The following is a 16,760-nucleotide window of genomic DNA, read 5'->3' as shown; positions in this document are numbered from 1 at the left end:
CAGAGAGTAACTCACAGAAGTCTTTATTGTTTACTCTTCGAAGGGAGGGACCTGGTGAATATAGTCAGTTTCAGGGACTTCCTGAAACTATTTTGAATGGTTTATCTTCTGTCTTAAGGTGAGTCCCTAAAGGATTGAATGTTTCATTCACAGAGGAAGCTGCCATACAACAAAAGTATACACCAAAAGAAAATCAGAAATCAAGGCGTTTTCAAATACATTGATTGGTATATCATATAGCCAGCTAAAGCAAAGTTGGAAAGATCTGCTATAGGTCTCAGAGATTCTGTGATTTGGGTTGGTGGAATTTTTAAGTACATTCTAAATGATGTTGCCAGAAAATCTCAAGGCTACCAGGCTAGCAGAGAAGGTTGTCAATGATTAGCTACTGGTGTTGGAGAAGGAGTATCACAAAAGGCCTGAGATAATTTGGCTCTGGAACACTGAAAATCTCCGTAATCATGATGTATTTTTAACTTGTCAATCTGTTCTAGCGGGTATATAGCATGAGGCTTTTATTTTTGAAAGTTCAGTTTATGAACTAAGTGACATGAAGAACAATTCACATCATCATAAAAGACACAAGGTAATCTCTGAGCTCGACCTTCCATTTAGTAGTGTGTTATCTTACCATTGCTATTGTAAATTTGCCCAAAAGCAACTCAGATATATTCTCTTGCAGGTTCATTTATATTGGAGCTATAAAAGTGGTATGATCATAGATTTTGGAACCTAGAGATCTGAAATCAGGTTCAGTGGATGTCAGTAAAGCATCCGTTTGCCATAGAGGCCCTAAAGGAGAAGCTGATTCCTTACCAGTTCTGTACCTTTTTGCTTCCAGCCACTCTTTCTTTTGCTCTGGCCCCTTTAACCACTTTAAGCACATCATTTCCTTTCATTGATCACTTTGTCTTTGTTTGTGATAGTTAAATCTCTGCCTCTTTTATATCAATGTATTTAGGACAATGGTGGTGTAGGTGAAAATGGCCCATATAGGCTTATATATCTGAGTATGTGAACCATAGTTGGTAGAACTATTTGAGAAGGATTAGGAGGTGTGGTCTTTTGGAGGAAGTGTATCACTGGGAGTGGGCTATAAGGTTTCAAAAGCCCATGCCATTGCAGGTTAGGTTCCTTCACTCTTGTGTGCTCTCTTTCAATCTCTCTCTCTGTCTCTTCTCTCTCTGCCTCTCTCTGTATCTCCCTGTTTCTATCTCTGTCTGTCTGTCTCTCACCCCCCTCCACATCATGATTTTTGTCTCAACAAATAAGCTTCCAGCCACTGTTCCAGCAATCTTCCTGCCTGCCTGCCTGCCTGCCTGCTGCCACGCTTCTTACCTTTATGGTAATGGACCCACCCCTGAAGCACAATGAACACTTCATTCTATAAGTTGTCTTGGTTTTGCTATTTTGCACAGCAGAAGAAGAGTAACTAAGACAAGGGCCTATAATGAACATGTAGAAATCATCTCAAAATTCTCACTTGCATTTGAAAATGCTCTTTTTCTATATAATAACAGCAAACTTGCCTGAAAAAAAAAAAGTATAGCTTATATCGCAAAAAAAAAAAAAAAAAAAAAAAAAAAAATTCAAGACTGAGAGTTTTGGCAACACCCTCCATTCAATGTTCAGAGTTAAGTCCTCCAACCTTAAGAGAGAGAGAGAGAAAGAGAGAGAGAGAGAGAGAGAGAGAGAGAGAGAGAGAGAGAGAGGAGCTTCCCAGTTACCCGGCTCCTTCTAGTAAGTTCCTCTGTTTGCTGTTTGTCTGCCTTACCATAAGTGCCCATTGTATTACAAGGATAACTTTGGAACCATCACTTAACCTGTTGCAAATATACACAGTATAACAAAGGAAAGTCACATCGATTTTTAACATGCATAATTTTAAGACATGAGAATTAGCATTGTATTGGTTGTTCTCTCATCAATGTAACCAAGTATCTGACCAAAGAAATTATTTGTTTTGGCTTATGGATTCTGAGATTTCAGACCTCAGAATTGGGTCTGTTTGTTCTAGTCCAGATGTTAACAGGAGTTAATATAGTAGCACTATAGAAATTGAAGTTCTCCATGTGTTGTCACATAGAGAGAAGGGGACTGACAGCAAAGTATAGCTTTCTTTCCTTCAACTTAGGCTTAACCTGCTAAAGTTTCAAGTATAGCATCTGGGGACCAAGTGTTCAGAATAGCTATTAAAGTTTAACTTCAACTGTTTAAACTAGAGGTGAAAACTAAATAAACTACCAATCATAATTGACTCAAACATTTACTTTAGGTTGAGTTTAAAATTCTCTCCTATTTCTATCCATGCTTTTGTGTTGTATATTATTTATCTTCCACCGCCTTTGTTACAGACATTACTTCTGATATGTGAATATACATTTGCTTAAATTACTTTTCAGGGGTATGAAAGTTGTTTCTGTCTAACCTTTAACTCTTAGAACTCACCTTTTGATGTAGAAGGCTCTAAGCCCACTGTCCTAACCCAGCCATTTTCTGAACAGGTATCCATCAAAGACCTAGGAGTTGTATTATGTATTCACATATCACTGATTAATTCTCCAATTTCCTTTCCATACGTCTTAAATCATCAGATTACTGCTCAAGCATTCTGAAACTCTGTTGTATTAGATATTGCTATCAGAGAAACAAGATAGATATAATGAAAATATATTGCAAAGGAATTTATTAGATTAGCTTTAATAGATTATCTATTCGACCCAGGAGGTTTAATTGCCTCAGACATTTCAATCTGGTATTGAAGTCCTAAAGGATTCCTAGGGAGTTGCTGGCTTTCAGCCCTCACTGGAAGGCAAGAGAAGCTTGGTTCTGTTATCATCCAAGGATGGCAGAAAAAAGGGGTTTCTACATGGCAGATAGAATGTAATCACCAGCAAGAAGTGAAGATGGGTAGGGACTGTTTTCATAAACTAAATTCTAAAATGAGAGTATATCAACCCAGGATCTGAGTATGTTGACACTTCATTCAGTTTTTCAGTGATATTACTGTCCTCTGGCAAATTCTGTAGGACAAGGGACATTGCTCTGAATTTGTGAGTGTTCTGAGCTTAAGCTGGGAAAGATCACTTGATATAAACAAGTGTTGTGTGTTTTGTGCTTCTGTTCATTGCAAGATAACCCATCACCCAACTGTGAATTTTAGGATAGGATCCTCCATGAAAAAACATTTCTATGCTAAAACTAACCATGAAGGTTAACCCATACTCTGTGAAAAGTATTCAGATGTGTGTTTCATTTGTGGCAAGTTCAAATAATCATGGATTAAATGATTGGATGTATTTGAGTTTAGGGTAGAGATGTAGAGATAGTTTGAGGGAGTAGAAAAGGATGAATGATGCCTAGTAAGGACACAGTGGGCCATGAAGCTCAGACAGGATTCCATGTCCACGTGGTGACTTTTACCTTTTTCATCTTGCAGCTATTTTTTTTTTGAGTTGTATTATCATTGTTTTAATATAGTCTATAAATGTCATGTAACTAAGAGACAGTCAAATTCTGAGAACTTAACTATTAAAGAGTTTAGCAAATCATGGAGGAGAGAAAAGATCACCATTCCCACCTTGATATCTCAGTTCTGACTCACACTCTGTTCACTGTGGCTCAATGCCAAGCCTGAGCCTACTTGTACTCATGAATTCACTCAAATAGCTGAACTAATGTGATTCAAATTGTGAGCATGAATTTGGAGGAGACTTGTTTCTTATACTATGATGAATCTGTGACTGCCACAAATGTAGGAATCATGGGGCAGCTACAAATATCTTAATGTAGCCTGGAGCAGATGGCCAGTTCAGTGGGTCCAGTGTTTTTATTTTCTCTCTCTACTGTTAAGAAACAAAGTGAAAAGTATAGATTAAAACACCTAGTCTTGGCCTGAGCACCTGGGGGAGCCATCTTGGTTCCTGGATCCCTCAGAGACTAGTCTGCGCAGGTGAGAGTGTGGACTACACAAGCTGCACAGCTTCTGGGACAAGCAGAAGTAACACAGCTTCTAGGGCAGATGCTGTTTCAGGCTCCAGACATCTGGGCACCTTCCCTGCCAGAGGAGAGGTGTCTGCCCCACCTGGGAGGGCTTTGCCAGAGCACCTGGGGGAGCCATCTTGGTTCCCGGATCCCTCATAGACTAGTCTGCACAGGTGAGAGTGTGGACTACAGAAGCTGCACAGCTTCTGGGACAGGGCCAGTTTTAGGCCTTCATCTTCGGCCAGGAGGCAAGTCCAAATGCCAGATATCTGTGCACCTTCCTGCAAGAGGAGAGCTTGCCTGCAGAGAGTGCTCTGACCACTGAAAATCAGGAGAGATCTAGTCTCCCAGATCTGCTAATAGAGGCTAACAGAATCACGGGAGGAACAAGCTCCAACCAGAGACAACTATAACAACTAACTCCAGACATTACCAGAAGGCGAAAGGGAAACGTAAGAATCTTACTAACAGAAACCAAGACTACTCACCATCATCAGAACCCAGCACTCCCACCTTAGCCAGTCCTGGATACCCCAACACATTTGAAAAGCTAGACTCAGAATTAAAAGCCTATCTCATGATGGTGATAGAGGACATCAAGAAGGACTTTAACTCACTTAAAGAAATACAGGAGAACACTGCTAAAGAGTTACAAGTCCTTAAAGAAAAAAAGGAAAACACATCCAAACAGGTGATGGAAATGAACAAAATAATACTATACCTAAAAAGCGAAGTAGACACAATAAAGAAAACCCAAAATGAGGCAACGCTAGAGATAGAAGCCCTAGGAAAGAAATCTGGAACCATAGATGCAAGCATCAGCAACAGAATACAAGAGATGGAAGAGAGAATCTTAGGTGCAGAAGATTCCATAGAGAACATCGACACAACAATCAAAGAAAATGGAAAATGCAAAAAGATCCTAACTCAAAACATCCAGGAAATCCAGGACACAATGAGAAGACCAAACCTACGGATAATAGGAGTAGATGAGAATGAAGATTTTCAACTTAAAGGGCCAGCAAATATCTTCAACAAAATTATAGAAGAAAACTTCCCAAACTTAAAGAAAGAGATGCCCATGAACATACAGGAAGCCTACAGAACTCCAAATAGACTGGACCAGAAAAGAAATTCCTCCCGACACATAATAACCAGAACAACAAATGCACTAAATAAAGATAGAATATTAAAAGCAGTAAGGGAGAAAGGTCAAGTAACATATAAAGGCAGGCCTATCAGAATTACACCAGACTTTTCACCAGAGACAATGAAAGCCAGAAGAGCCTGGACAGATGTTATACAGACACTAAGAGAACAAAAATGCCAGCCCAGGCTACTATACCTGGCCAAACTCTCAATTACCATAGATGGAGAAACCAAAGTATTCCACGACAAAATCAAATTTACACATTATCTTTCCATGAATCCAGCCCTTCAAAGGATAATAACAGAAAAAAAAAAAAAAAACAATACAAGGACGGAAATCACGCCCTAGAAAAAGCAAGAAAGTAACCCATCAACAAACCAAAAAGAAGACAGCCACAAGAACAGAATGCCAACTCTAACAACAAAAATAAAAGGAAGCAACAATTACTTTTCCTTATTATCTCTTAATATCAATGGATTCAATTCCCCAATAAAAAGACATAGACTAACAGAATGGCTACACAAACAGAACCCAACATTTTGCTGCTTACAGGAAACCCATCTCAGGGAAAAAGACAGACACTACCTCAGAGTGAAAGGCTGGAAAACAATTTTCCAAGCAAATGGTCTGAAGAAACAAGCTGGAGTAGCCATTCTAATATAGAATAAAATCGACTTCCAAACCAAAGTTATCAAAAAAGACTTCATACTCATCAAAGGTAAAATTTTCCAAGAGGAACACTCAATTTTGATTATCTATGCTCCAAATTCAAGGGCAGCCACTTTCATTAAAGAAACCTTAGTAAAGCTCAAAGCACACATTGCACCTCACACAATAATAGTGGGAAACTTCAACACCCCACTTTCATCAATGGACAGATTGTGGAAACAGAAACTAAACAGAGATACAGTGATACTAACAGAAGTTATGAAAATAATGGATCTAACATATATCTACAGAATATTTTATCCTAAAACAAAAGGATATACCTCCTTCTCAGCACCTCATGGTACCTTCTCCAAAATGGACCATATAATTAGTCACAAAACAGGCCTCAACATATACAAAATTAATGAAATTGTCCCATGCATCCTATCAGATCACCATGGACTAAGGCTGATCTTCAATAACAACATAAATAATACAAAGCCAACATTCACGTGGAAACTGAACAACACTCTCCTCAATGATACCTTGGTCAAGGAAGGAATAATGAAAGAAATTAAAGACTTTTAGAGTTTAATGAAAATGAAGCCACAACGTACCCAAACTTATGGGACACAATGAAACCATTTCCAGATGGAAAACTCATAGTTCTGAGTGCCTCCAAAAAGAAACTAGAGAGAGCACACACTAGCAGCTTGACAACACACCTAAAAGCTCTAGAACAAAAGGAAGCAAATTCACCCAAGAGGAGTAAATGGCAGGAAATAATCAAACTCAGGGGTGAAATCAACCAAGTGGAAACAAGAAGAACTATTCAAAGAATCAACCAAACGAGGAGCTGGTTCTTTGAGAAAACCAACAAGATAGATAAACCCTTAGCTAGACTCACTAGAGGGCACAGGGACAAAATCCTAATCAACAAAATCAGAAATGAAAAGGGAGACATAACAACAGATTCTGAAGAAATCCAAAACATCATCAGATGCTTCTACAAAAGGCTATACTCAACAAAACTGGAAAACCTGGATGAAGTGGACAAGTTTCTAGACAGATACCAGGTACCAAAGTTAAATCAGGATCAGGTTAATGATCTAAACAGTCCCATATCCCCTAAAGAAATAGAAGCAGTCATTAATACTCTCCCAACCAAAAAAAGCCTAGGACCAAATGGGTTTAGTGCAGAGTTCTATCAGACCTTTAAAGAAGATCTAATTCCAGTTCTTCTCAAACTATTCCACACAATAGAAACAGAAGGTACTCTACCCAATTCAATTTATGAAGCCACAATTACTCTGATACCTAAACCACAGAAAGACCCAGCAAAGATAGAGCACTTCAGACCAATTTCCCTTATGAATATCGATGCAAAAATCCTCAATAAATTTCTCACTAACTGAATCCAAGAACACATCAAAACTATCATCCATCCTGACCAAGTAGGTTTCATTCCAGGGATGTAGGGATGGTTTAATATGCGGAAATCCATCAACATAATCCACTATATAAACAAACTCAAAAACAAAAACCACATGATCATCTGGTTAGATGAGGAGAAAGCATTTGACAAAATCCAACACCCATTCATGGTAAAAGTCTTGGAGAAATCAGGAATTCAAGGCCAATACCTAAACATAATAAAAGCAATCTACAGCAAACCAGTAGCCAACATCAAAGTAAATGGTGAGAAGCTGGAAGCAATCCCACTAAAATCAGGGACTAGTCAAGGCTGCCTACTTTCTCCCTACCTATTCAATATAGTACTTGAAGTCCTAGCCAGAGCAATTCGACAACAAAAGGAGATCAAGGGGATACAAATTGGAAAGGAAGAAGTCTAAATATCACTTTTTGCAGATGATATGATAGTATATGTAACTGACCCTAAAAATTCCATCAGAGAACTCCTAAACCTGATAAACAGCTTCAGAGAAGTAGCTGGATTATAAAATTAACTCAAACAAATCAGTGGCCTTTCTCTCCACAAAGGATAAACAGGCTGAGAAAAAAATTAGGTAAATAACACACTTCACAATAGTCACAAATAATATAAAACACCTGGGTATGACTGTAACTAAAGAAGTGAAAGATCTGTATGATAAGAACTTCAATTTTCTGAAGAAAAAAAAATCAAAGATCTCAGAAGACGGAAAGATCTCCCATGCTCATGGATTGGCAGGATCAATATAGTAAAATTAGCTACCTTGCCAAAAGCAATCTACAGATTCAATGCAATTCCCATCAAAATTCCAACTCAATTCTTTAACGAATTAGAAAAGGCAATTTGCAAATTCATCTGGTATAATAAAAAACCTGGGATAGCAAAAACTCTTCTCAAGGATAAAAGAACCTCTGGTGGAATCACCATGCCTGACATTAAGCTGTACTACAGAGCAATTGTGATAAAAACTGCATGGTACTGGTACAATGACAGACAGGTAGATTAAAGGAATAGAATTGAAGCCCCAGAAGTGAATCCACACAGCTATGGTCACGTGATCTTTGACAAGGTAGCCAAAATCATCCAGTGGAAAAAAGACAGCATTTTCAACAAATGGTGCTAGCACAACTGGTTGTTATCATGTAGAAGAATGCGAATTGATCCATTCTTATCTCTTTGTACTAGGATCAAAACTAAGTGGATCAAGGAACTCCACATAAAACCAAAGACACTGAAACTTATAGAGGAGAAAGTGGGGAAAAGCCTCGAAGATATGGGCACAAGGGAAAAATTCCTGAATAGAACAGCAATGGCTTGTGCTGTAAGATCGAGAATCGACAAATGGGACCTCATAAAATTGCAAAGCTTCTGTAAGGCAAAAGACACTATAAATAAGACAAAAAGGCCACCAACAGATTGGGAAAGGATCTTTACCAGTCCTAAATCAGATAGGGGACTAATATCCAATATATATAAAGAACTCAAGAAGGTGGACTCTAGAAAATCAAATAACCCCATTAAAAATGGGGCTCAGAGCTGAACAAAGAATTCTTACCCGAGGAATACCGAATGGCTGAGAAGCACCTGAAAAAATGTTCAGCATCCTTAATCATCAGGGAAATGAAAATCAAAACAACCCTGAGATTCCATCTCACACCAGTCAGAATGGCTAAGATCAAAAATTCAGGTGACAACAGATGCTGGCCAGGATGTGGAGAAAGAGGAACACTCCTCCATTGTTGCTGGGATTGCAAGCTTGTACAACCACTCTGGAAATCAGTCTGGCAGTTCCTCAGAAAATTGGCCATAGTACTACTGGAGGATCCCACAATACCTCTCCTGGCATATATCCAGAAGATGTTCCAATTGGTAAGGGCACATGCTCCACTATGTTCATAGCAGCCTTATTAATAATAGCCAGAAGGTGGAAAGAACTCAGATGTCCCTCAACAGAGGAATGCATACAGAAAATGTGGTACATCTACACAATGGAGTACTACTCAGCTATTAAAAAGAATGAATTTATTTAATTCCTAGGCAAATGGACAGACCTGGAGGATATCATCCTCAGTGAGGCAACCCAATCACAAAAGAAGCCACTTGATATGCACTCACTGATAAGTGGATATTAGCCCAGAAACCTAGAATACCCAAGATACAATTTCCAAAAGACAAGAAAATCAAGAAGGAAGATCATTGCTTGGATACTTCATTCCTCCCTAGAATAGGGGATAAAATATCCATGAAAGGAGTCGCAGAGACAAAGTTTGGAGCTAAGATAAAAGGTTGGACCATCCAGAGGCTGCCCCCCCTGGGGTCCATCCCATAATTAGCCACCAAAGCAGACACTATTGCATATGCCAGGAAGATTTTGCTGAAAGGATCCTGATATAGCTGTCTCCTGTGAGGCTTTGCCAGTGTCTGGCAAATACAGAAGTGGATGCTCACAGTCATCTATAGGATAAAACACAGGGCCCCCAATGGCGGAGCTAGAGAAAGTACACAAGGAGCTGAAGGGGCCTGCAACCCTATAGATGGAACAACAATATAAACTAATCAGTACCCCCAGAGCTTGTGTCTCTAGCTGCATATGTAGCAGAAGATGGCCTAGTTGGCCAACATTGGGAAGAGAGGCCCCTTGGTCTTGCAAACTTTATATGCCCCAGTACAGGGGAACGCCATGGCCAAGAAGCAGGAGTGGGTGCCTAGGGGAGCATGGCGGGGGGGGGGGGAGGGTTATGGGTGACTTTTGGGATAGCATTTGAAATGTAAATGAAGAATATACCTAAGAAACAAACAAACAAAAAACAAAAAACACCTAGTCTTGTGTTGGCAAGGTCATCTCAAAGCCCATGCCACCCACGTTTCAAGAGATGGCTTTGGCTTATAAGGTTTAGTAAAACTTGTTTAAGCTCAAATACTTATCTTATAGAGGTTTTTACTCACAGTTTACTTTAGAAACTTTATTATCCAATTAGATGTCTGAGATAGTACTGCATTTATTCGCAAACAGAAGGACAATGATAAAATATGTGAGGACCCAAAAAATAACAGATGAGAAATTTGGTTCAATAGAGAATAAGAGGTGAGCAGAAATTGGCCCACAAATGCACACACTTAATTCCAATGTGTGCTTTGTAGCATCCATTTGACAATGAAGGGCAATTTTGTACAAATTATTTAAGTCTAAACCCTAAACATACATAAGAATGATATGGTAGCAGATACAATGTAGTCATTAAGAAACATAAAGGCATATTCACATGAGTTAATTCATGCTGAAAGAAGCAGCGGTACAATGGGTATGGCATAAATCAGAGCAAGAGTCTGAGTTACATGAACCATTCGGGATCTTACAACAAATTACCAGAGAGTGGATAACTTTTAAAGAAGAGATATTTATTGCTAAAAGGTCTGGAGGCTAAAAGTTCTAGCATGATCAGCTTATATGGGAACCCACTTCTTGGTATCAGACTTCTGATTTTTTTTTTAATGGATCTACACATTGAAGACATTGGCAGAAAAAGCAGGCGACAAAGTTGTTAGAATGCTTTACTATCATGCATGAGGCTTTGGGTTCTCTTTTTATTATTATTAGATATTTTCTTTATTTACATTTTAAACGTTATCCCCTTTCCTAGTTTCCCCTTCGAAATCCCCTATCCTCTCTGCCCTCCCCCTGCTCCCCAATTTATGAAATTCTTAGGCAAATGGATCTATCTGGAGGATATCATCCCGAGTGAGGTAACCCAATCACAAAAGAAGTCACTTGATATGCACTCACTGATAAGTGATAGATATTAGCTCAGAAACAGAATAACCAAAATACAATTACCAAAACACAAGAAAGTCAAGAAGTCAGAAGACCAACACGTGGATACTTCATTTCTGGGTGCAGTGTCCTCACTTTGATCTTCGTTCTTCTTGATTTTCTTGTGTTTTGCAAATTGTTTCTTGGGTATTCTAAGTTTCTGGGCTAATATCCACTTATCAGTGAGTGCATATCATGTATATTCTTTTGTGATTAGGTTACCTCCAGATCCATCCATTTGTCTAAGAATTTCATAAATTCATTGTTTTTAATAGCTGTGTGTGTACTCCATTGTGTAAATGTATCACATTTTCTGTATCCATTCCTCTGTTGAGGGGCATCTGGGTTCTTTCCAGCTTCTGGCTATTATAATTAAGGCTGCTATGAACATAGTGGAGCAGCATGTGTCCTTATTATAAGTTGGAGCATCTTCTGGGTATATGCCCAGGAGTGGTATTGCTGGATCTTCTGGTAGAACTATGTCCAATTTTCCCATGGTACCAGCAAAGAAAGAGAAGGAAACATACAAAGCAATGAGATGGGGAGTGAAGTGGGGAAAAACAAAATTAACAAGAATGTTTCCGGGGTCTTTCTTTCTTTCCTTTTTTTCCCCTGATTTCTTCTTCTTCTTCTTCTTCTTCTTCTTCTTCTTCTTCTTCTTCTTCTTCTTCTTCTTCTTCTTCTTCTTCTTCTTCTTCTTCTTCTTCTTCTTCTTCTTCTTCTTCTTCTTTTCTTCTTCTTCTTCTTCTTCTTCTTCTTCTTCTTCTTTTCTTCTTCTTCTTCTTCTTCTTCTTCTTCTTCTTCTTCTTCTTCTTCTTCTTCTTCTTTTCTTCTTCTTCTTCTTCTTCTTCTTCTTCTTCTTCTTCTTCTTCTTCTTCTTTTCTTCTTCTTCTTCTTCTTCTTCTTCTTCTTCTTCTTCTTCTTCTTCTTCTTCTTCTTCTTCTTCTTCTTCTTCTTTTTAAATATTTTTTATTAGGAATTTTCCTCATTTACATTTCCAATGCTATCCCAAAAGTCCCCCATACCCTCCCCCCCACTCCCCTACCCACCCACTCCCACTTTTTGGCCCTGGCGTTCCCCTATACTGAGGCATATAAAGTTTGCAAGTCCAATGGGCCTCTCTTTCCAGTGATGGCAGACTAGGCCATCTTTTGATACATATGCAGCTAGAGTTAAGAGCTCCGGGGTACTGGTTAGTTCATATTGTTGATCCACCTATAGGGTTGCAGATCCCTTTAGCTCCTTGGGTACTTTCTTTAGCTCCTCCATTGGGGGCCCTATGATCCATCCAATAGCTGACTGTGAGCATCCACTTCTGTGTTTGCTAGGCTCCGGGGTCTTTCTTATAAGGTCACTAATCTTACAGGGGCTTCCCTTTTATGACCCATTTCATCCCAAAGACCCCACTTCTCACATCATCACATTGAGTGTCATGACTTCAGCACACACACTTTGAGAGGAAGCAAATATTTGGTTCATTGCATAAGAGCTCAGAGCTTAGTTCACTATTTACACCATTCATTTATATTTTGTTACTTAATCTCTAATTTCTATTTATACTAATAGAACATTCAAGTACCCATTTTCTAGTGTATATATATTAGTGGAAAGTTCAAGCTAACCATGTAAGAAAGCACTTTGAACTCATAAGAAACAGCTTTTTCAATGGAGCTGTATACAATGTGTTGGCTTCTGAGCTGGTTTCAGTGATAGAGAAGTTGTGGTTCATGCATTTTTTTTTGGTATAAGTAAAGCATTGGCAAGAGTTGGAAGCCATTGCTTAATTATAATCTCGTGTGTGTGTGTGTGTGTGTGTGTGTGTGTGTGTGTGTGTATGTGCAATTTAGATTTTAACTGAGAAGAAAATGATTACAAACTCTTTGTCTAGGATCCCAAATGAAAACGTGTAGCTTTGGGTCTAGTCTTGAGGAGGTGGTACCTGGTTCCCATCCTTTTACCTAGTGATTCTCACTCTTTCTAATGCTATGACCCTTTAATACAGTTCCTCATGTTGTAGTGACCCCCAAACACAAATTTATTTTGCTACTTCATAACTGTAATTTTGCTATTGCTATGAATCATAATGTAAATATTTGATATGCAGAATATCTGATATGCCATCCACAAGGGGTTGTGACCCCAGAGGTTGAGAATTGATAATTATACTGAAGCCTTACTTTCCCTCTTTAAGGGGGAAGAATGGGAAAAAAAAGTCTTTGATTTTTTGTACTCATCCCTAGAAATATAATTTCCTATAAAGTAAGTTCTGGGCTTGGTAATAGTTACCTCGAAAATACCAGTCATAGCTTGGCAGTTATAAACAGAAAATACCAGCTGGTCAAAGGAGGCAAAAGCTCAGGAATGACTGGCGCCAACATACGTCTTTGTAAATATTTGCTGAAGAGTAATAGACAGGTGTGGTAATTGTCTCTAAACTCGTCTTTAGCTCCATGCATCTATTTGAATCCACAAATAAACAACTCTGCAAAATGCAGCTATTTGGGTATTGGCCAGAGCATTACTTTGCATGGTATGTAACAGCTGTTGAGCAAGTGTGCATTTAACTCAAGTTTGACTCAAAAGGCATTTGTAAAAGAAAAAAGAAGTTTCCAAAATGACAAGGAGAGATAGAGATAGATGATAGATGGATAGATAGATAGGATGATAGATTGACGGATGATAAGATTTATGTAGGAAGAACGTAAATTTCTAGCCCAATAATCAGTGGTGCAGGGTACTTAAGGACATCTCAAAGGTACTGTTTGAGAATCTAAAGGAACAGTCTGTACTCCAGATCCAATCTGCCTCCTACTTTTGCCAAACATAATATTTTAAAAACATAACCACCCATTCATTCTTCTCTTGACTATTGTTCCATTTAAACAGCATAGACGAAGTGACAACAGGATTGATATGTCCCAGGAAGATGAAAACATTTCCTATCTGTTTCATGAGAAAAAGTCTGCCATTACTTTCTAAGATGAACAAAAGGTTAACCATAATTTCCATGGGTGTAACTACACATTGGGAGACCCTACGATGAGCTTATGGCTATGTGGGGATCATTTATGAATACCAAGGTAGGGCTGGAAAAGAGGAATAACATACAGGGGATGCTTTGCCTGGAGTGCGATTTTAGCCTTATACAGCAAGGTCAGTGATCATAAAATGTATTATCCTCTGCGTTTATAAAATGAGAAGCTAGGACCAAGGCAGAAAGAGAAACAGGTTCCCCAACCCCCTGTTCCTGTTCCCATGCAGGGGAGGTGGCAGTTTCACTGTGAAGAAGTTATCACTAATTCTTATTAACTAGAGCATCTGAAGGAATGTTCCTTCCGTATCTTGTGCTGGAGCTTCAACACACAGAAGCATTGTATTCAAAATGAAAATGCTAGAGTTAAAAATTGCCCATTACAAAGTTCACACAGCATTCAGAGAGAATTCAAACACTAGGGAGTGCTATTTACCATCTTATTTTTGTACACTGCCTAGATTCTAGGTCCCAGACTCTAACAGAGCTCAGTGGTTCTCAACCTTCTTAATGCTGAGACCCTTCAATACAGTTCCTCTTGTTGTGGTGACCTCCAACCATAAAATTATTTCATTGTTGCATCATAACTGTAATGTTGCTACAGTTATAAATCATAATGTAATTATCTGATGTCCAGGATAGGCAACCCCTAAGGGGGTCGTGACCCACAGATTGAGAACTACTGACTTCACAGGTGCAGACCCTCCCAAAAACTGACATTACTTTCACTTTAAAACAATTTTTACAAATGACCTCGGCAGAATAATCTTCTAGGGTCTGTGAGTAACAGTGAACTCTGACTGAAAAGTCATGTACAGTTTTCTGTTCCCACCAAAAAAGACAAAGACAATTTGAGCATTCAATTTGACACTAAGCCTGCTTAGCTAGACAGGAAATAGAACTGATTGGCTGTATTTTTAAAGGTGGCCAAAAACAGAGCCTAGAGGGAGGGCTTTTCTCCCCAGCAGCATCCTGACCTGGGGTATGGATGTATATTCTGACAGCTTTCCTTCACCCCTAGCTCCTACTGAGGACAAGAGTCTTTTCTTTTTCATTTCACAAATTTCCTGTTTCCTAGTCTATTTTAGAGAAGGGAAAGTTATGAAGTACTATAAAATGTCTTAAAAAGTCCAGAAAATTATAACTGGCTTTGAGTGTCCACAGCAGTTGCATATACACCCTTAACACAGATTTGGCTTGGTATGTTAATTCATCTGCCAATAGTGTAGAAGAACCTCTTGGTGGAGTGGTGCCCTTTCAGCCCTGCCCTGAGTCTGCCCATCCAATCATATCCCGATATGCAAATGACCCTTAGTGCATGCAGAGAAAAAGGAGCAAGTGCCCTTTCAGAACCATTTTGCTGAGCCTGTCACTTGTGTTCCAGGAGCCAAACCAGCAATGTCTTCACCTGCACAACCTGCAGTCCCTGCCCCGCTGGCCAACTTGAAGATTCAACATACCAAGGTGAGTCACTTGTGAGCTGAGCTTTCCCCAGGGGCCTGGTTAAAGCACAGGTTGGTTGAAGTCTCTGTAAGAGCTTTCCTTTATACAGACAGAGTGGAGTTAAATGCATATAAAACTAGCTCTGAATGAAACTGAAGTTCAGGGTGCAGATATTGAAATTCAGACTCTTCCAAATGATCTAAGGGAATCTCTCATAGATGCTGTGATTTTGTGACACAATAGTAAGAAAATCTACAATAGGTGTTAAATGGCACAACATGAACATTTTTGAGACAGGGAAAGACACACATTTAGGCAACATTTAATACCTCAACTTTAATCTATAGAACTCTCAAACCTCCAACATATTTAAATGCTATTTATGTCTTTTCTGCATCTCAACAGATCTTTATAAACAATGAATGGCATGATTCGGTGAGCAGCAAGAAATTTCCTGTCCTTAACCCTGCAACTGAGGAGGTCATCTGCCACGTGGAAGAAGGGGACAAGGTATGTTGCCCAGCATCTGCGGTTTTACTTTACACCAAGAATCTTTGTTTCTCACCACTTTGAGCTCAAAGCCCACTGAAAGTTCAGTGAAAGACATGAAAAGATGGTTACTCAGGCAGTTACGTACATTTCCATTTGTCCTTGACATAAGAAAATTTACCACATAAACACCTGGTAGAGAGTAAATATCCATAATACACAGAACTTAAAGAAGCTAAAATTAAGAGAAAAAGAAACTTACTACTACTACTACTACTACTACTACTACTACTACTACTACTACTACTACTACTAATCACCTCAGGCTATAGATTGGACGTTAGCATTTCTAACATAATCTGGGAATTGAGAATAGGGTGACAGCATCCAAAACATCAGTGGTCTGAGGCTGCAGTAGCACAGTGAAGCATGAAATATTAAATGACATCTCTTTTCTTAAGGGTTAGCATTAACATTTGATATGGGGCATGGAGTTTTTAAAATAGTAATATACTTAGGGTGCATAGACTAAACCTTCCAGCTGCTCATTCTTTCTCCATGTAGATAAAAAAATGACTCAGGAAGACTGTGAATGTAACTAATTGATAATTAGAAGGAAAAAAACCCAAAATATCTATTAAAGTAAGTGTTTCTGACAGGTGTGAAAGAAAACTGGTTTGTTTACTACTTGATGCTAGTTATCAGAAAATCATATTCTTGATACTTCAATGCTGAAACTTGAATACTTAGT

The 16,760-nt window shown here is 38.8% G+C and overlaps 1 protein-coding gene across 1 annotated transcript in view; it reads left to right on the top strand.

The window, feature by feature from the left end:
• Positions 1-15,431: 15,431 nt before the first annotated feature.
• Positions 15,432-16,760, top strand: part of Aldh1a7 (aldehyde dehydrogenase family 1, subfamily A7) — a 34,604-nt gene continuing 33,275 nt past the window's right edge. The window contains exons 1-2 of the mRNA NM_011921.2: positions 15,432-15,541; positions 15,926-16,030. Of these exons, the coding sequence (NP_036051.1) occupies positions 15,476-15,541; positions 15,926-16,030 (171 nt within the window). The 5' untranslated portion in view covers positions 15,432-15,475. The remainder of the gene's footprint in view (positions 15,542-15,925; positions 16,031-16,760) is intronic.

The sequence above is a fragment of the Mus musculus genome, chromosome 19, assembly GCF_000001635.26.
Source record: "Mus musculus strain C57BL/6J chromosome 19, GRCm38.p6 C57BL/6J".
In the NCBI taxonomy this organism is placed as follows: domain Eukaryota; kingdom Metazoa; phylum Chordata; class Mammalia; order Rodentia; family Muridae; genus Mus; species Mus musculus.
This window is presented reverse-complemented; position numbering and strand designations above follow the sequence as displayed.